The sequence below is a fragment of the Molossus molossus genome, unplaced genomic scaffold (assembly GCF_014108415.1).
Source record: "Molossus molossus isolate mMolMol1 unplaced genomic scaffold, mMolMol1.p scaffold_m16_p_11, whole genome shotgun sequence".
In the NCBI taxonomy this organism is placed as follows: Eukaryota; Metazoa; Chordata; class Mammalia; order Chiroptera; family Molossidae; genus Molossus; species Molossus molossus.
Genome location: NW_023425346.1, coordinates 102,454,381 through 102,475,803, shown reverse-complemented (window position 1 = coordinate 102,475,803; position 21,423 = coordinate 102,454,381). Strand labels below are relative to the sequence as shown.

The 21,423-nt window shown below is 45.0% G+C and overlaps 1 protein-coding gene across 2 annotated transcripts in view; it reads right to left on the bottom strand.

Annotated features, from left to right (window-relative positions):
• The window catches only part of DGKD (diacylglycerol kinase delta), a 110,365-nt gene extending 93,245 nt beyond the window's left edge, over positions 1-17,120 (bottom strand). The window contains exon 1 of one of the 2 annotated variants that reach the window (XM_036254874.1): positions 16,946-17,120. In XM_036254874.1, the coding sequence (XP_036110767.1) occupies positions 16,946-17,101 (156 nt within the window). In that variant the 5' untranslated portion in view covers positions 17,102-17,120. Of the gene's footprint in view, positions 1-15,642; positions 15,885-16,945 lie in introns of those variants that run through there. The other variant, XM_036254877.1, reaches the window with a different exon arrangement.
• Between the last annotated feature and the right edge of the window lie 4,303 nt (positions 17,121-21,423).

Here is a 21,423-nt window from a genome sequence, read left to right as displayed (position 1 = left end):
ATAAACTAGACTTCATCAAAATTTAAATCTTTTGTGTATCAAAGGACACTATTCAAGAGAATAAAATGACAACTCACAGAATGGGAGAAAATATTTGCAAATCATATATCTGATAACGGTTTAGTATCCAGAATATATAAAGAACTCTTGTAATTGAACAACAAAAAGATGATCCAATTTCAAAATGGGCAAAGGACTGGAATAAACATTTCTCCAAAGATAACACACAAATGGCCAATGAGCACGTGAAAAGATGCTCAGTGCCATTAGTGATTAAGGAAATGCAAATCAATAAATACCATGAGGTACCACTTCACACCCATCAGATGGCCATAATTATAATTTAAAACACACACACACACACACACACAAATAGACAACAACAAGTGTTGGCAAAGTGTAGAGAAATTGGAACCCTCAAACACTGCTGTAAAATGGTGCGGCCATTGTAGAAAACAATTTGGAGCTTCCTCAGTAAAGTAAACACAGAATTATCCTGCAATTCCACTCCCTCTTCATATACCCAAAAAGAACTGAAAGCAGACATTCAAATAATAACTTGTTCATAGCAGCTGTATTCACAATAGCCAAAGGGTAGAAGATTTCAAAGATACATCAGTAGGTGAACAGATCAACAAAATGTGGCCTATCCATACAATGGAGTATTATTCGGCCACAAAAGTGATGAGGCAATGCCCTGGCCGGTTTGGCTCAGCAGTCAGAGCCCTGGCCCAAGGACCAAAGGGTCTCAGGTTTGATTCCTGGTCAAGGGCACATGCCTGCGTTGCAGGTTTGATCCCCAGCTCCAGTCAGGGTTGTGTGGGAGGCAACCAATCATTGTGTCTCCCTCACATTGATGTTTCTCTCTCTCCCTTCCCCCTCCCTCCCTTCCACTCTTCCTAAAAATCAATAAAAAAAATATCTTTGGATGAGGATTAACAAAACAAAAAAGAAACTATTTTTTTTAAAAAAGGAATGAAGCCCTGACACAGCTACAACATGAATGAACCTTGAAAACACTCTAAGGGAAAGATGCCAGACACAAATGGCCACACACTGTGTGACTCTGTTTCTATGAAATGCCCAGAACATACAAACCCATAGGGATGGAAAGCAGATTGGTGGCTGCCAGGTACTGGGGAAGGGGTTTCCATGTGGGGAATAAAAAAGTTCTGGGATTAAATAGCGGTGACGGTTGCACACATTGTTAATGTACTTAATGCCACTGCATTGTACCTTTACAGTAGTTAAAACTGTAAATTAAAACAAAAGAAAAAGAGAGTGGCCCTCTTATATCTTGCTACAGGACAAAGCACTGTTCATCCTGGAGCCTGGGCTGTACCTCAGCCTCGTGGGGCCAGAGGAACTGGGCTTAGGAAAGCCACCCACCCAGGCACCCTTCACCTTCAGACAAAGAGCAGAGCCAGCCAGAAGTAGTTGGCAGGTGACCCAAAACAACCCACTACTCAGACCAAAAGGGCAGGGAAGCCCACTCAGAGCAACAGCAGTTCAGCAAGGTGGCCAGTCTCAGACAGGACAGCCAAGCACACAGCTAATGGCAGTTCAGACCCAAAGACCAGCAAACGCCACTCAAGGATCAATACATCAGATTTTAAAAGTGGGGGAGTGGGAGGTTGGAGATATACCATAAAGCACATACAGAAATCTGAATTATTACAGAAAACAAAAGCCATTTTACAAAATATGTGCTTCTTATTATAAGATTACAGGGAGATTACTGCCTCTATTAAAAAATTAAAAGTATTATATTTTAAATACAGGAACAACCAAAACGAGAACAGGATGAAATCAAAAGACAACAGGCTAAGATATAGGCCATGACTAGAAAAGGAAGCAAACATCATCACACTACAGCAGAATTCAAACCCATGTAGAAGGGGCGAAGTGAAACGTGTAACTGTGGAAAATGTCACTGGTGGTGTACAGAGCAAACTGGAGTTGCTCCCAGAATGTTGCAGGAAACCTCTGAGAGAAAAGCTCTTGGTGGAGGGACAGACTGTCTAACCAATGGTAATAGGAACTGCCCAAAAGGAATACAAAGTAAATGGAGATGCAAAAATCAGAGGCAGAGAAGACAAAAGCTTTCCAACTCATGTGCTGAAATCACAGGGCACTGCCTGTCCTGGGCACAGGAGGGAGAAGGGCAGTGTCACAAGTGGGCCCTGGGCCAGCCACCTCAGCCACAGGACACAAGCTGTCCCCTCTGCCCTGCAACCCCACCTCTGGTCTCCATCCACAAGATTAAAATATAGGTTGTGTCACAGTAAGCAAGCACTCGAAGACCAAAGAACCAGTTTGAGGGGGCTCTCCTGGGAAAATGGGGACAATGTGGGCATCAAAAAGAATGACTGTAACTGATAGTAAAACAACGAATAAAAACAGTCATGAATCTACAGGGGCGCCCTCCCCTCTGAGTCAGAGATAGAGAGATAGGGAGAGGGAGAGAGACAGAGAGGGAGAAAGGCAGAGAGGGAGAGAGGGAGAGAGGGAGAGAAGGAGAGAAAGAGAGAGGGAGAGATTGACATTTGTCTCCATTGGGGATGACTAATCTACCAAATCCTTGCTTTGAAAATTGGTAATTAAACAGAAAATTGGCCAATTATCCTGCCCTTCTAGGAGGTGGTCCTTCCCAGCTGAAGTGGAAGAACTTACAGAAGAGTACCAACAGATAAATGTGGAGGAAACGAAAGAAAGGCGGTGGCAAGAATCTCCATTTTGCCAACTCTCTCATTAAGTGATTCGGGCAAGTACCATGTATGAATGCTGAAGACCACTGGGTACACAGTTGCTAGAGAAAGGATATTATCACAGCACCCAGGAATCATCTCACAGATCACTTCCTAACTGCAAAGAGGGAGATCCGGTAGAAAGATCCGGCGCCTGCACATAAACCCAATGACCACACAGCAGAGGGGCAGGCTGACAGGACAGAACATCCCAAATCTCAATTTGCTCAAAACATCAATCTGAATACAACTGCATCTTCAAACCTCTCTTTCGATTTACAGCAAACACACAGGATGGAAGAACGATGAAAAAGGAACCACAAAGAAACAATCAGACGACTCCAGAAACAAATTTTACAAGACAACCGCCTTTGTCTCTTTAAAAAGTCAGTGTTAAAGTGGGGAGAGCAGGAAGAAGTTGGTGGGGGCAGCTGTTCTTAGTTAAGAGCCAAAAGAGACACAACAACCAAATACAATACATAAATTATGACAGGTACAAAGTTCCCAAAAGGAAGGCTATGAAAGAAATTTTTGGCTCAACTGAGAAAAGCTAAAAATGATGTGGATATTAGATATTAGACCATTACAATTACGCCCTGGCCAGTGTGGCTCAGCTGGCCGGAGCATTGTCTGTCCTGCGCACCAAAAGGTTGTGGGTTTGATTCCCGGTCAGGGCACATATCCAGGTTGCAGGTTTGATCCTAGGGTGGGGTGCACAGAGGAGGCAGCCAATCAATGCTTCGCTTTCACATCGATGTCTCTGTCTCTCTTTGTCTCTGTCTCTTTCTCCCAAAAAAAATCAGTTAAAAAATTACAATTATCTTTTCAGGTAAATAATACTGTACAGGAAAATGTCCTTATTTTTAGGAGTTTAGTAATAATGGTGTATAGGAGATGCATGCTGAGCTATTTAGGGGTACACTATCATGATGTCTACAAACCACCTTCAAAAGGCTTAGCAAATTATTTGTTATATAATATAGATAAGGTATATTTGGAAACATTAATTACTGACTCTTGGTAGTAGGTATATTGGGTGTACACTGTGCTATTATTTTTTACATTTTTATAATAAAAATTGAAAAAAGAGCTTTCTTTGCAAAGATGCAGCCATTACAAAGGATAAGCAAAAAGAGATTCTAATAACATAGAGGAATGCTTGTAACATGAAAGTAAAAACTTACACAGTTTCACTTCAACTAAATTAAACATATCCAGAAAAAGAGTGGAGAAGGAAATAAAAAAGTCATGATAACGACAGTGCTGATGGAGCTCTGGGTGCTGAGATCAGTGGCTTACCTTCTTCACCGTCCCTCCCTACCCTCCCTCCTTCTCTGATTGGTCCTCCTCCTCCACCCGCTCCTAAAAGCCAATGGCCCCAGAGCCGGACCAGGCCCTGTCCCAGTGTTCTCACCCAGGCTCAGAGGAACCGTATATTAACTGTGAGGGGCTGGGTAGGGTAGAATAGGAAGAGGTGCGACCTGGAATCTATGAGACTTGGGCGACTTCATGGCACACTGGCAAGTCACCTAATTGTTCCAAGTCTATGTCCCTCATCTGTGAAGTTGAGCATGACAGGACCCAGGATACCAGGCAGCAGAGCTCAGTGAGAGCAAAATCGGAGCTGGTCCTCAATGGTCCTCAACCACAGCTCCTTATCCAAAGAAGAGCTCCAGTACCCAGCTGCTCATGCAAACCACAAGCCTCTTCTTCTCCACCACCCACACCAAAACCATCACTGGGTTCTCACAATGTCAAATCCAACAAGTGCTCTCCACCACCACAACCCTGGCCCAGGCTACCATCATCTCTTACCGCATGGGTCAGCCACCATCCACTCAAGCAGCCACAACACAGCCAAAGCAATATTTTCAACCTGGATCGGGTTATGTCTCGCTTCTTAAAATCTTAAAGCAATAGTAGCCCACTACTACAGAGCTCCCTAACCTGTCCTCCTACCCAGCTCCCAGCCTCATGGCACAATCAAGGTCGCCTGAACTCTTGCTAACTCTATCCACACCAGCTTTCTTTCAGCCCCTTGATTTACCTAAGTGCCCTCTGGCCATAGAGCCTTTTTATATCTCTGACCAGCTACCACCTCTTCATTTTATTAATCCTTTAAAACAAACTTTTTTCATTATAAGATAGCGCACACAAAGATAAATCCACAAAACAAAAGCATAAAGTCAAATGTAGTCAAAAGGGGCTCCTTATGAATAGGGAAAGACACTCCTATCACTCAGGAGCTCCGTGTCAGGAACCAGAGACAAGAGCAAATATATTTACTATACCACACAAAAATACAGATTTTTGTACACTGCCCTTGAATCCAGCAACCCTGCTATACTCTTTTATTATAACGTATTTGTATACTTGTAGATCTAAGGAAACACTTCTATCATCTTCAAATAATGACCTTTTTTCTTCCTTTTCAATCCTTATATTTTTTTTCTCGCATTACTGCAAATGTTGAATTGAAATAGTGATGGTGGACATCCATTTTGTGTTCCCATCTTATGGGGAAAGCTATCTACATTTACCATTAGGCATGAGGTTTGCTGCTTTTGTAGACACTTTTAGACTAAGGAGGTTCCCCTATTCCAGGAGTGGGCAAAGCACATGAGCAAATCCAGCCCCCCACCCATTTCTGTAAAGAACACAGCCATGCCCATCTTTTCTATGGTTGCTTTCACACAATAATGCAGAGCTGGATAGTCGCCATAGGAAATGTATATGTCCCACAAAGCCTTTAATACTCACTATCTGGCCCTTTACAGAAAGGAGGGTTTGCTAACACCCTCCCCATTCCAATTTGAATATGAATGTAGAATCTTATCAAAATATTTCTGCACCTACTGAGATGATCCAGATGATCACATATTCTGTTCAGGAAATTTTCACCTACATGCATTAGTTATATTAGACTGTAATCTTCCTTTCTTGTAATAACCTTATCAGGTTTTATACTATGCAAGTTTTGTTGGTCTCATAAAAAGATACAGAGTGTTCCCTCTTTTACTATTTCCTGGAAACGTTTATGTAAAACTGGTGTTATTTCTTCCTTACATGCTTAGAATTCGCTGGAAAAGCCATCTGGGTCTATTCGAAGATTTTTAAATTACAAATTCAGTATCTTTAATAGTTATGAAACATTTGCATCTTTTATTTCTCGTGTCAGTTTCAAGTTGTTTTTTTTCTAGGAATTTGTCCACTTTTTCAATGATGTCCTTTTTCATTCCTAACATTGTTTGCCATCTATTTTTTCTTAATTACTCCTACTGGAGTTTGTCAATTTTTTTTTTTTTTTATCCTCACCCGAGGACATTTTTCCATTTTTTGTACAGATAGAGTGGGAGGGAGAGAGAGGAAGAGAGAGAGAGAGAAACATCAATGCGAAAGGGACACATCGAGTGGCTGCCACCCGCACGACCATCCAGGACCGGGGACAAACTGCAACCAAGGTACACGCCCTTAGCGGGAACCGAACCTGGGTCTCTCTGGACCGCAGGCGGACGCTCTAACCGCTGAGCCAAACCGGCCAGAGCTGGAGTTTGTCAATTTTATCAAATCCATTTTTGCCTTTGTTGGCCCTTTCTAACTTTTTCCATTTCATGTAATACTGTTTTTCATGATTTCCTCCATTTTATTTCTTTGAGTTTAATGTGTTATTCTTCTAACTGATCTATATGCCTAGCTCAGATTTTCAGCATGTCTTCTTTTCTAATATAAACACATTTAAAGAAATAAACTTAGCTCTAAACACAACTTCAGCTGTGTTCCATTAGTCATACAGGGGGGCAAAAGTAGGTTTACGATTGTTCCTATGGAAAATAATACAATTAATAAATAATAACACAAGAATAAACTCTACTTTGCATACTCACAACTGTAAACCTACATTTGCCACACCCTGTATATGTTATATTTTGCTATCATTCAATTCAAAATATTTTCTAGCTTTGACTCATACGTTAGTTAAAAATAGATTTCCAGCCCTGGCCAGTTTGGCTCAGCGGTTAGAGCGTCGGCCTGTGGTCCGGAGAGACCCGGGTTCGGTTCCCGCTAAGGGCACATACTTCGGTTGCAGTTTGTCCCCAGCCCTGGTTGGTCATGCGGGTGGCAGCCACTCGATGTGTCCCTTCACGTCGATGTTTCTCTCTCTCTCTCCCTTCCTCTCTCTCCCTCCCACTCTATCTGTACAAAAAAAAAAAAAAAAAAATGGAAGGATATCCTCGGGTGAGGATAAAAAAAAAAAAAAATTGATTTCCAAATTTCCAGATACATAGGAATTTTCATTTTGTTGATTTCTAGCTTAATTCCACTGTTATTAGAGAACACAATCTATATAATTTCAACCCCTTTAAATTTGTTGAGAACTGCCTTGTGGCCAGTACATAGTGAAATTCTGACAAATATTTGAAAATAATTTGATTATTTGTGCATTTGAAAATAATTTGATTCTGCAATTGCTAGGTACAATGTTCTATCTATGTCCATTAGGTCAAGTTTAATACTTATGCTACTCAATTCTTCTATATTTTTACAAAATTTTCTATCTGCTTATCATAACAGCAGCTGAGACAGGCATGTTAAAAATATCCCACTATGACTGTGGATTTATTTCCATTACAGTTGTATTAATTTTTGTTTTACATATTTTCAAGTGCATGCAGATTTTAAATATATCTGAAATAGCTCAGTCAGTGTGTTTCAGCAGATGGCCATCAACCCACACACCAAGAGGTCAGCAGTTCGATTCATGTCAGGGCACGTGCCCGAGTTGTGGGCCAAATCCCCAGCGGGGGACATGCAGGAGGCAGCCAATAGATGTTCTTTCTCATAGGTGTTTCTATCTCTCTCTCCCTTTCCTTTCCTCTCTCTCTAAAATCAATAAAGAAAAAAAATTTTTTTTATCCTCACCCAAGGACATTTTTGCATTTATCTTCAGCTAGAGCAGGAGGGAGAGAGTGGGGAAGAGAGAGAGAGAAACATCAATGTGAGAGAAACACATTGACTAGTTGCCACCCACATGACCCCAACTGGGGCAGGGACAAACTGCAACCAAGGTACATGTCCTTAGAGGGAACTGAACCCGGGACTCTCTGGTCCGCAGGCCAATGCTCTAACCGCTGAGCTAAACCAGCCAGGGCAGAAAAAAAATTTTAAACCAAAAAGCGTATTAAAAAATAAATAAATACACACACACACACACACACACACACACAGGTATATGTATATATGAAATAAACCACTTATCATTTATTAGTATATCTTTCTCGCTAATAATATATTTTGCCTTCAAACGCTACTCTGTCTGATATTAAAATAGCTATGTCAAGTTTCTTTTGGTTAGTGTGCGCATAGTATTTTTTTCCATTCTTTTACTTTCAATTTTTTTATATTCTCTTATTTTAAATGTCTCTTTTAAATAGCCTAGTCAGGTTTTGTCTTCTTACCTAACAATCTCTTTTAATCGGAACATTAAGTCCACTTATATTTAATGTGATTACTGATATACTGAGGTTTAAGTCCATCAGCTTACTATTTGCTTTCTATTTGTTCCACTTGTTCAATTTCCCTTCTCTCCTTTCTTGCCTTCTTTCAGATTTACAATTTCTTATTATTCAAGTTTTCTTGCCTTTTAGCTTTAACATCATATAGTCTTTAACATCATTTAGTGGTTGCCACACAGATTACATATATCAGACACTTGTCTAACATTAATGGTTCTTTTTTCTTTTTCCTGGAAATGCAAGGAATTTAAAACAGTTTTATTCCATTCACCTCCTTTCTGACTTATACAACACTATTATACATTGTAATTCTAGAGATATTTTAAACCAAAAGACATAATTTTTACAGTCAATATCATTTGGTCTTTACCACATAGATAAATTTTTTGTTGCTCTTCATTCCTTCCTGCAACTCTAACCTTTCACCTGAGATCATTTTCCTTCAGTACATAACAAACAAAAACCCCTTAGCGATTCCTTTAGTGTGGGTCTGCATATATATTTTTTTTATTTTGTTTTTGTTTATTTGAAAATGTCTTTTTTTCAGCTTTATTTCTGAAGGGTTTCTTCGGTGAATAAAGAATTCTGGGTTAGCAGTCAGTTTCTTTCAGAACTTAAATTTCTTTTTTTTTTTTTTTTTATCCTCACCCGAGGACATTTTTTGATATTTTGTTCAGATAGAGTGGGAGGGAGAGAGAGAGAGAGAAACATCGACGTGAAAGCGACACATCGAGTGGTTGCCACCCACACGACCAAACCAGGGCCGGGGACAAACTGCAACCAAGGTACGTGCCCTTAGCGGGAACGAACCCGGGTCTCTCCGGACCGCAGGCCGACGCTCTAACTGCTGAGCCGAACCGGCCAGGGCCAGAACTTAAATTTCAATTGACTTCTGTTTCCTACAGTTTTTGTTAAGAACACAGCTGTCGATCTGTTGCTCTGTCGAGGGTAATCTGTCTCCAGATGCTTGCAAGTCTCCTTCTCCTCATCCAAGGTTTTCAGTCGTTATATTATGAGGTGACTGGGTATGGTCGTCTTTGTGCTCAAGGGGTTATCGAATCTGTGGATGATACCTTTACTAGTTATGGGAAATTCTCAGGCATTATCTTTTCAAATATTATTTCTGCCCAATTTTCTCTCTCTTCTCTTTCTGAGTTACAAACACAAGTTAGACCTTCTCACTATTATCACTGACTCCTACCCTGTCTTGTAATTTTTCCTTTTATTTTAATGTCTCCAGGCTTTCTTATGGGTATTTTGAGCTGTATGTATCCTGAGCCACTAAGTTTTTTCTTCAGCTGTGTCTAATCTACCCTTCCTTTCAGAATTTAGCTTTATTACATTTTTCAGTTTTAAAATTTTCATTTGGTTCTTTTTTAGTTTCTAGTTCTCTGCCAAAATTCTCAGTCTGGTCTTTATCTCCTCTTTATTTGGAAATGGGGTCTTTGCAGATATAATTAGTTAAGGATTTTGAGATGCAAGTTAAAGTCTGCATCTGATATCTGGGGCCCCTATTAATCTGTCTGTTGTTTATATTGGTTTTAACTCATGTAGCCTAGCCTCCCTGTTTGTCTTTTTTTTATTGTATCCAGAACACTGAATTTACAACAGGACTTGTGAAAATAAATGGAGGACTGGTTGATGTTATCTCCTTCCACAGAGGATTCAAGTTGCTTCTGTTAGAAACCTGGAGACAGTAGCACTCTGGACTGCAGTCCTTTGGAAGTCTACTTCTGCTTCATTCTCATTCCTTGGAAGTGGCTTTTGGGATCCCAACCCAAATTAAGGGACTTCACTCAGGACTGCTGCCCTTTGGCATACCCTGATACCTCAGCTTCACCCCACCCCCAAGGCATTTCTGACAGCCTCACAGAGCTCAGCCTCTCAGCTTCCCCTTTCAGAGTCAGTATATGGCCCTATATTAATTTCCTGTGGCTGCCCCGTAACGAAGGACCACACAATGGGAGGCCTAGCCAACAGAAATGTGTTGTCACATGATGCACACAGATAGAAATCTAAGTCTGAATAAAGGTGTCAGCAGGGCCTAAAGGATCCAAGGGAGATTCCATCCATTACCTCCTTAGAGTGGCCCCACCAGGTCTTGGTTTGTGGCAACAGAATTTGAATCTCTGGCTCTTTTCTCCTGTGTGTCTCTCTCCCTCCCCTTTCTTTTTCTTTTTTTCCTTTTTCTTTTATTGATTTTAGAGAGAGAGGAAGGGACAGGGAGAGAGAATTGGAAACATCGATGAGAAAGAACATTGTGTTGGCCACTTCCTGCATGCCCCACATTGGGTATTTTTGGCCCACAACCTGGGCAATGTGCCCTGACCAGGAATCGAACCAGGGACCTCTTGATGCATGGGTAGATGCTCAACCACTGAGCCACACCAGCTGGGCCCTTTCTTTAAAAAAAAAAAAATCCTCCCCTGAGGATATTTTTCTTTTTATCTTCAGATAGAGTAGGGGGGAGGGGAAGAAGGAGGGAGGAAGAAAGAGAGAGAGAGAGATCAGGAGAGAGAGCAAGACACATCAACTGGTTGCCTCCCGCAAGAACCCAATCAGGGCTGGGGACGAACTGCAACCCAGGTCCGTTCCCTTGACCAGAATCAAACCTGAGACTCACTGGTCCGAGGGCCAATGCTCTAACCACTGAGCCAAACCGGCCAGAGCCCCCTCCCCTTTCTCTTATAAAGACACCAGACATTAGATATAGAGTCCACTCTAAATCCTGGATGATTTCATCTCAAGATCCTTAACTAATTACATCTTAAAGCCCCTTTTTCCAAACAAGGTCACATTCTAAGATTCCAGGTAAATTGTGAGGAAACACTATTCCCACTATAGATCCTACTACTAACACTAAGGTAAAAAATAGCCCCAAATGTCATGCTCACTTCCACAGACGTATATCCTCCCCAGATCCTAGCTTTGTAATTCTGTATTCTCTCATTAGCTCTCTCCTACTAGCAGATGGTGCCTGGAAGAATGGCTTAGTCAGTCGCTTGGCCCACCATTACCGGAAGTCAGTTTTTCCTACCCATCTTTCAGATTAAGCCAAATATCCCCTTCCTCAAGAAGCCCTTTCCATACTTCCCTGAGTAGCAAGCCAAACTCACCTACTGCAGCCTCCCTAAGCACTCCAGCCCTCTCCTGTGTGGCACTCACTGCTGTCACAACTGCACATTAAATGTCTGATTGTTTTATTAAAGTCTGTCTTGTCTTCAGACTATTAGCTCCAAGAGTGTTTCTGTTCTTCAGTTAGGTACCCCAAGTGCCTAGAACACTTAACAATTTTAAGGTCTCCAGTATTTTTTGTTTTTTTATTTTACAGAGTGAGGAAGGGAGAGAGGGAGAACAGGAAAGCGAAAGAAAGAGAGAAAGAAACATTAATTTGTTGTTCCACCTACTGGTACATTCATTGGTTGACTCTTGTATGTGCCCTGACCAGGGATCAAACCTGCAACCTTGGGGTAGCAGAACAATGCTCTAACTAATGAGCTACACAGCCAGGGCCTAAGGTCTCCAATGTTTGCTGAGTTAAACTGGATCTGTGAAATAAGAAAAATTATGCCTGGTCCATGGTATTTCCACTAGTATTCAATAAACTAGCAATTTTTTTTAAAAATCTTCATTGCTAATTGTCTACCAGACTGATTTTTATTTGCTCTTCTAGCTCACAGAAATGGAGACACCCAGATCAGCGTGAGCTGGAAAAGGACGGGTACAGGGAGATGGCTACTATTTTGAGACACAAAACTGAGTAACAAAGACAGAATAATCATAAAAGCAACCATTTACTGAATGTTTATGATGTGCAAGGCACTATCCTAAGTGATGTTCATGGATTATCCATTTAACTAAAGCGTCATCATCATTTTTGTTTTATGGATCTGAGAACTATTATCATTTCTGTTTTGCAGATATGGAAACTGAGGCTCAGGAATACACAGGTAACATTACTGTCACTACTGCCAACCCAAGAAATAATATTTACCCTGTTTACAGATAAGGAAACCAAGTCTTAAGAGAAGTTTAGAAACTTGTCCATAACCACGTCTCATAAGCAGGAGAGCAGGATGTGAATCATCTTCACCTGACACCAAAGTTTAGGCTATTTAATTCAACTACACACTAGTTTTGAAAACCTTTTACACCACTCCACACCCACGAGGATGGCTATCATCAAAAAGACAGAAACTGAGGATGTGAAGAAACTAGAACCCTCAAACACTACTGGTAGGAATGTAAAATGGTGTAGCCACTTTGGAAAACAGTCTGGCAGTTTCTCAAAGGTTAAGCACAGAGTTACCAGGTAACCCAGCAAATTCACTCCTAGGAGAAATAAAACATATGTCCACACAAAACTTGTACAACAAATGTTTATAGCAGCATTATCCAGAATAGCCAAAAAGTGGAAATAACCGAATACCCATCAATTGATAAATAGAAAATGTAGTATATATCCATACAATGGAATATTATTCAGCAATAAAAAGGGAAGAGTACTGACATGTGCTCCAACATGTATGAACTTCAAACACATTATTCTAAGTGAGAAGCCAGACACAAAGGCACTTATTACGTGTTTCTACTCATATGAAATGTCCAGAATCAGCAAACCCATACAATAGAAAGTAGGTTAGCAATTGCTGAAGACTGAGAGAGTTGGGAGGAAATGGGGAGTGAGTGCTAATGGTTATGGGCTTTCTTTTCAGGGTGATGAAAATGTTCTAAAATTGATTGTGGTGATGATTGTGCTACTGTGAAGATACTAAAAACCACTTTAAATGAGTGAACTGTGTGGTATGTGAATTATATCTTAATAAAGCTGTCATTTTTTAAGTCTTTGACAATTTGGAGTCTTTACCTAATTTCCACTAGTCTTCATTTCACAATGGAAAAATGCTTTGTCTAAATTTGAAATCAGAAATATAAGCACTTTATGCACAAAGCCAAAAATGTTAACCTTTCCTAACTTTTATTTTATTTATTTATTTTTTAATCCTCACCCAAGGATATTTTTCCTCTGATCTTCAGACAGAGTGGGAGGGAGAAAGGGGGAGACAGAAGGAGAGAGAGGGAGAGGGAGGGAGGAAGAGAGAAAGAGGGAAGGAGAGAGAGAAAGACATCAATTGGTTGCCTCCCACACGACCCCAACCAGGACTGGGGATCGAACCACAATGTATGTGCCCTTGACCAGAATCAAACCCGAGACTCTTTGGTCCAGGGCTGACGCTCCAACCACTCCAACACTGAGCCAAACCTGATAAGCTCCAAAGAGTCACACTGCTTTCACTCAAATTTCACAATACCTTATAATGTGCTGGTGAATTAATCTATCAGTGTATTAGCTCCATTTTCATTTCTCCACTCTAGCTATGCAGTCCTGCAGAATCATTATTGTGTCCTATGGTTAGGAAACACAAATGATTTGTTTGCTGGAAAAACTGGAATATATAAAAATATCAGCCATGAATGGAATGCTAAACTAACAAACCACCATCCCAAATCTACACACATCAAACTTTCAGTACGCTGAAGACTTGGGGAAGAGTTTTAAAAGAACTTCAAACTCAAGGTTTGGAGTTTGGTAAGGCTTCTCTTCACACATAGTCATAAGGTCTTGTTTCTCAAAGTCTAGCCCCTGGACCAGCAGCAGCAGCAGGATCTCCTGGGAGCTGATTAGAAATGAAGAATCTCAGGCCCCTCTCCAGGTCTACTCAACCAGAATCTGCATTTTAACAAGATCCCCAGGGGATGTGTCTGCTGCACATTCAAATTTGAGAAGCTGTCATAAGATACTTCCTTTTCTTCTTCCATTAAGACAGCTCTAGCTTACTGGACTATTATTTCAAAACTTGACACACATACAGCTCTGGTCCTGGGCCAGCTTGTCCTCAGTTCCATTCCTCTTCTGCTCTACTCCAAATGGTGGAGGGGCTGATCCCTGCAGGCTGGGTTTCCCAAGCAGGAGGAGGGATGGGGTGAGTCTCCAGCAGCAGCTGCGTCCTCCCCAAGGCTCCAGCCCTGTCCAGACAACTCAGGGTGGTTCCAGCCTCTGGGAAGTCAACTATGCCATCTCCGGGAGTCAGCCAAGCCACCTCCTCCCTTTGTCCTCCAGCTTAGGGGTGGCAGTGGTTTCCCCTTTGTTGCCTCATCTCAGGGTTGCCTCACTGACCACTGTTTGCATTCTCAGTTCTTCATCACCTATGTGAGTGTGCCCCTGCATTGAATTCCCTGTTTTAAATGCTAAAGTGGGTTCACTTTTCCTTTTTAGACCCGGAATGGTACCCCATACCATTCTGGATATTTATCTTATGCACTACTTTACCAGAGAAATTTTCTGAATAGCTTATCTGCTTAAAAAGGGGAGGAGGAGCTATTGCACACACAGTAAACCTCACATTTCCCACATTCTGACTACCACTAACAACCCAAAAGAAAAATCAGCCTTAAGCTATTTGTACAGCAGATGTAACTATATTCAGAAACCCAAGTCCTCAGGGTGTATTTTTAACACTCTACCCATCACTCCTCCGCAATCCGAACAGCTGGTATAGCAGCTACTATTGTTTTGTTGGGGGGGGGGGGGCATTTCCTAAAGAACAGAATTCTGGACAAACACTGGAATCTCTGAGAGATCAAATCTTAATCATACTTGTAAATCACATGATCTACCCTACACTAGGCACATAACATGCTGGAGGACCAATAAACAGGAGAGAGCAACTCCTATCAATACTGGTTAGGGTTACTTGGAGATCTTCCTAAAAACATATCTGACCTGGTCACTCCCATGCTTTGAATAACCCTCTGTGGCTCCCTCTTGCCTAATGCCAAAAACCCAAATCCCAGGCTAGCCCTTCAAAATCTACCTTTCCAGCCCTGGCCAGTTTGGCTCAGCGGTTAGAGCATCGGCCCTTGGACCAAAGAGTCTTGGGTTAGATTCTGGCCATGGACATGTACCTTGGTTGCGGTTCATCCCTGGCCCTGGCCGGGGTCCTGCGGGAGACAACCAATCGATATGTCTCTCTCACATCGATGTTTCCACGTTTCTCCCCGCCCGCCCCCCTTCCACTCTATCTAAAGATAAACAGAAAAAAAATAGTCTCCAATGAGGATTAAAAAATAAATACTGTGTTTTAATTTTTTTTTAAATCTACCTTTCCAGCCTCTAATTCCTCTCAACCTGATGCATTTACCTTCTGACCATTCCCAGATGTGCCCAAACTTTTAGATACAATAATAAACTCTGTGGAAGGCCCTTCCTTCCCCACCTAGCCTGGCAAATTCTTTCCCTCAGGACTGTACCTTAGAGGGCTCTTTGTGCCTGCCTCCGAGGTAACTGGATTCTCCGCCCTCCGGGCGGCCACAGCACTTACCGTGTCATACAGTCAGGTACACAGGTGTCCATGTCCTACAGACTGGGTCCCCTGGGTGGAGATTCCGTCTTGGTATCCTGACCATGGTTCCGATCCAGATCCACACTTACTACCTGCGATACCCTGGGCAAGCCACTAAGTGCTCTACCTCGGTTTCCAATTCCTAAGACGGGGATGGGGATGGCAGTTAACACCCAACGAGGTATCGCCCATCCAAAAGAAGCTCGCCCGGGGCAAGTGCTGTGAAGTCACCCCAAGAACAGTGCCTGGCACACTGCGAGCACTGAAGGACGAGCACTGAAGGACGGCGATCGTTCTAATGATCACTGTTATACCTGGAACAAAAGAAGGGGTCCGCAAGACCCGTCTGCTGGATGCCTAGAGCACCTCACAAGACACCTGCCGTGGCACGGGCGGGGTCAGGGCTGCCCCTCGCGGGTCCCAGCCCGCAGAAGCAGGCGAAGAGCCGGCTCCCACGGTAAAAGCCACAGCCGACCTCGGCTGGCCGGGGGAAGCGCACTGCAGCAGGGAAGAGAGCCTGTGCCAGGCGGGTCTGCGCGGTGCCCACGGCCCAGCCGGCCCTCGGCCACCTGTCCGGCCGCCCGCCGGATTCTCCCAGAGCAAAACCCGCAGCCGTTTCCACCGGGCACCGCGACGGGAAAACAAAGGGTGCCACTCGCGCCCTGCAGAAAGGAAATGCGTCTTTCTGCAGCTAGAATCGGCGGCTGGAGTTCTCCACGGAGAGCTAGCTGCCCAGCGGATGAGCCCCGGCCCCGAGGAGGAGGGAGCCGGTCACACGCGCACCCCTGCCCCGTCGGGCAGGAAAACGCCCGCGAGTGGAGAGCCCGCACCTGGACCCAGCTGGCGAGTCTGCAGAGCGCCCAGCGGGAAGTGACCCGACCGCGCTCAGAAAGGGCGCACCCCGAGCTCAGGAGCGCACGCCTGCGGGGCGCAGCCGGGAGCCCCCCCCCCTGGGGCGCTCGCCCTCCGCCCCCCGCCCCGAGGCCTCAGTGTCCTCCCGGGCCGGCGGCGCGGGGCTTCCTCTCAGCCCATCGCGACGGGCGCCCCGGGCCCCGGCGCCCACCTGCGCTCCAGCCCGGGGTCCCCGCCGCCGCCGCCCCGCGGGGAAGCGCGCTCAGCCCGGGCGCGTGGCCGGGAGCCCAGCCCGTTAGCCCGCGGAGCGCGCTCGGCCGGGGCCGCTGGACCCTGGGCCGGGCCTGGGCGGCTGCTCCGGCCGAGCCGCGGGCCTCACGGGGCTGCCTCGGCGTGAGGGGCGCGCGCCCGGGCCGCTGCCGCGTCTCACCTTCTGGCGGATCTGGCCCGACGTGGACACCTTGCGGATGAGCTTCTGCGGGGAGCCGGGCTCCGCCTCGGGCTCGCTGTCCGACGACTCCTCCGGCGGCGGCGGCGGAGGCGGCTGCGGTGAAGCCGGCGGAGGGGCGCCCGCCGCCGCCGCCATGCTGCCCGGCCAGCGCGCGCACAGCGGCTGGGGGCGGGGCCGGGGGCGGGGCCTCGAGGGGCGGGGTCTGCCCTGTCGAGGGGCGGGGCCGGGCCGGGCCCGGGCAGCCTCCCGCTCCGCCCCTCGGCGTCCCCTGTAGGCAGCGCTCTGGACAGGTCACTCGCCACCCAGGTCTTAACACCTGTTTGGTTTCCTAGGACACAGGTTTTGTTGTTGTTTCTATGCTCACTTTTTTCTTCTTTAACCTTCCCCTTCAAGAATGTAAGTGGCTACCCGGCCGGTATGGCTCAGTGTACCCAAAGGTCACCAGTTGGATTCTAGGTCAGGGCACATGCCCGGGTTGCGAGCTCAGTCCCCGGTGGGGGACATGCAGGAGGCAGCTGATCAAGGTTGCTCTCTCATCTATGTTTCTATCTCTCCCTCTCCCTCCCTCTCTCTGAAACCAATAAAAACATTTCAAAATAATAATAAACTTAAGTGAACTTCAGGAGGCCAGGGCCCCCGTCTTTCTTGCCCTGCATTGTGTTGCCAGCATCTAAAGCAGCGTCTGGCATTTAGTAATTAGTTGCATGATAAACGATTGAGCCGTGGATGTACGTATGTATGCATGAATGCATGAGAGAAAGAAGAAACTGCTTGGATGGACCTTTGAGGTGCCAAAACAGGGCTACACGAAGCCATCTGGGACGGCTCCTGGAGAAAATGGTGTTTATGGAAAATGCCAGCAGGGGTTATCCCTAACTAACGGTAAGGGGATCCCAGGATCTGTGTTCTAGGCAGGGAGATCAGATCATGCAAAGGCCTGGAAATGAGAAAGAACAAGGGGGGAGGGGCACTGTAGCCTAAAGGGAAGAAAACAACCAGAGAAGATAAGCCTGGGTTGCAGCGAGTCAGACAAGATTTCGTGAACCTGATAAGGGGGTTGATCTTTTCTGCTGAGTTCTGAGGGCCACTGGAAGGCCAGGGTGGGCTGAATCACCAAGCTGGCGCTGGTGATCAGGACAGGTAGCCACCCTGGATTATTGGGAGGGGCTGCAGAGATAGAGAAGTGGACTCAGGAGGGATCTGTAGGCAGAAGCAGAGGCACCAGGGTTGAGCACAGGGTGGGTGGGGAGCATAGGAGTGTCGTTGGAGGTGAAATCAGTTAAGCTTCTGCTTCCCTTTGGGACATCCATTTGGCAAGGGACTGGTGCCACCTGAGAGGAGAAAATCCTTAGGGGGCTGCACAAGTAAGTGTCCCCTTACCCTTTCAAAGGACTGCTGGAGACTCAGCGGCCTCCAGCCTGTCAGCCTTTGCTGGCCCCACTGCACTTGGCAATGCTTTCCAGAGGAAAACTAGTAAAGACCCCTAGAGGCCACATAGTAGCATCCAGCAAGGGGACATGGCCAGGGCAGTGGGCTCACAGTGATGGCAGAGCATGTCAGGGGCCAATGCAGGAACACTCTGGGACAAGCTAGAGTTCCTGGTATATACTGAGCTGCAGTGCCCAATACTGTAATCACTAGCTACACATAGCTACTTCCATTTCATTTAATTAAAATTAAATTTTCAGCTCCTCAGTGACACTAGCCACATTTCAAGTGCTCAGTAGTCATGTGTGTCTTAGAAGCTACCAAACGAAAGGCACAAATATACAACCTTTCTGTCATCAAAGAAAGTTCTACAAATGCCTGAGGACAGTGACAGCACCCATGTTTGACCACGGGGCACAAGCCAGACACTTGACCATTGAGTCTAGTCCTCACACCATTCCCACAGGCAAGCTCAATGGTCTTAGAGATGAAGACTCTGCAACCTAAGGCTCAGATACCGCTCCAAAGGAGTGAGAGAGGCAGGACTTGAACCTGGACCAGCTGCTTCTTATCAGGAGATTAGGGGCAGGACTAGTTGGGATGCCTCCCGGACAATGGGCTTCCAGGGGGATGATGCCCCATTGAGCACGAAAAGGTGTGGAGATGAACTTGGTTTTTTTTTTGGGGGGGGGGGGAGTATTATTATTATTTTTTTAATCTTCACCTGAGGACATTTTTTCATTTTTTGTTCAGATAGAGTGGGAGGGAGAGAGAGGAAGACAGACAGAGAGAGAAACATCGACATGAAAGGGATACATCGAGTGGTTGCCACCCGCACGCCCCAACCAGGGCCAGAACAAACTGCAACCGAGGTACGCGCCCTTAGCGGGAACCAAACCCGGGTCTCTCTGGACCGCAGGCCGATTCTCCAACCGCTGAGCCAAACCGGCCAGGGCTGAACTTGGTTTTTAACAAACTAAGTTTGAGGTCCCTGGGTGTGCTGTTGCCCACACCTGCCGGAAACTCAGGGGACATCTGGGTTCTAGAACCCATCATTTTAGAGGCAAAAAGCCCCGGGCATGAACATGAGTGCAAGTCAGAGTTGGGAGGTAGATACGGTGGCTGGATGGGAGTAGCTTTGCAATTAGGAAAAAGTACTGGAAATGGCCACAGTCAAGAGGAGCCTAAGGAGATATGACAATTAAATGTCATGTGGGATCCTGGAACAGAAAAAGGACGTTGGGTAAAAACTAAGGAAATCTGAGTAAAGAGTGGGCTTTAATAATAGTATGTCGGTGTTGAATCATAAGTGTGCAAATGTAGCCTCCTAATGCAAGATGTTAGTAAGGGGAAACGGCACGGGCAAACTCACCGTACTATTTGGCAACTTTTCTGAGAATCTAAAACCGTTGGAAATGAAATGTGTAATCTTTAAAAGTTAATTAGGCTTGGTAAGAATTATATTATGTTCTAAAATCAGAGACACATAGCTCTGGGATGTTCCTCCGATGAGCGAAGAAGCCTTTGTGTTGGAGGTGATGGAGAGGGCTGTTCCCTTGGCGACCTCCCGGAGTGGCAGGCCTGGAAGGGCACATTCTCTCTGGAGCCGCTTTGTGGCGTGAGTCATGCTGTGAATCATCTCTAACATCTCACTGCTCCCTGAGTTTACCCCACCTTAAGGGCATATCAAGGTGGCAGTAATAACACACTTCACATCCAGCCTAATCTTTCTTCTCCACTTGTCAACATAGAAGTGCACCTCCTGTCAAAAAGAACCGCTTCAGAGGAGAAAAACAGTGCACTTGAAAACTGGGGGATGGTCTTAATCTCCCCTGAACTAGGGTTATGGTTGACATGTGGAGTGGGACATTTCTTCCCTGGGTGTGACATATAGTTTCCCTGGGCCCCAGGCATGGTGGCAACCTGAACCACCCCCGGACATTTCTAAGTGTGCTCAACTCCCCATCTACCCCACCTGCAAGGACCAGTAAACTAAACCATCAGGGCTGTGACAGTAGATTGGGAGGAGACTGATGAAAAATGTTGAGGGAGCCCTGGCCAATTTGGCTCAGTAGTTAGAGCGTTGGCCCATGGACCAGAGAGGCCCCGGTTTGGTTCCCATAAGGGCACATACCTCAGTTGCAGTTTGTCCCTGGCTCTGGTAGGGGTTGTGCGGATGGCAACCAGTCAATGTGTCTTTCTCACATCGATGTTTCTCTCTCTCTTTCTCCCTGTCTTCCTCCCACTCTATCTGAAGATAAATGCAAAAATGTCTTCAGGTGAGGATAAGGAAAAAAAAGAAAAGAAAAATGTTGAGGGAGTAGGAAAATAGACATTCTAAAAAGAAGTTAACTGCCCTGGCTGGTTTGGCTCAGCGGTTGGAGCGTCGGCCTGCGGACCAGAGAGTCCAGGGTTCAGTTCCCACTAGGGGCACGAACCAAAAATAAATAAAAAATAAAAAGAAGTTAACTACACGTGTGATAAAACTATAGAGAACTAAATACACACACATACACACACACACACACACACACACACACGAGTACAAGGCAAACTGGAGAAATCTGAGTAAGATGGATGGATTGTACCAATGTCAATGTTCTGGTTGGGACAGCATAATATAGTTTTGCAGGATGTTACCCTTGTGAATCTACAATTATCTCAATAAAATTTTCAATTTAAAAAAGAACTTGAGAGCAGCCATTGTCAAATCATAAATGCTGCTCTCTCCCCCTCTGACCCTCCACGTCCACTTGTCTAGCATCAGAAGGTGAGCAAAGGTCTGGTTGTGGACTGAAAGAATCCAGAGTTCAGATCTTGACTCTCACCAGCTGTGTGACCTGGAGTAAGCTACATAACCTCTCTGAACTGCAGTTTCCTCATCCAACAGATGGAACGACAGTGCTGACTTACAATCATTGTCGGGATGTCTAAATGTAATATGAAAAGTGCCCAGCTCAAGGCAGGTGTTCAAAAGATAGCAAGGATCCCTACTTCCCCAGCCTTTGGTTGTGGTTGCAGAACATTGT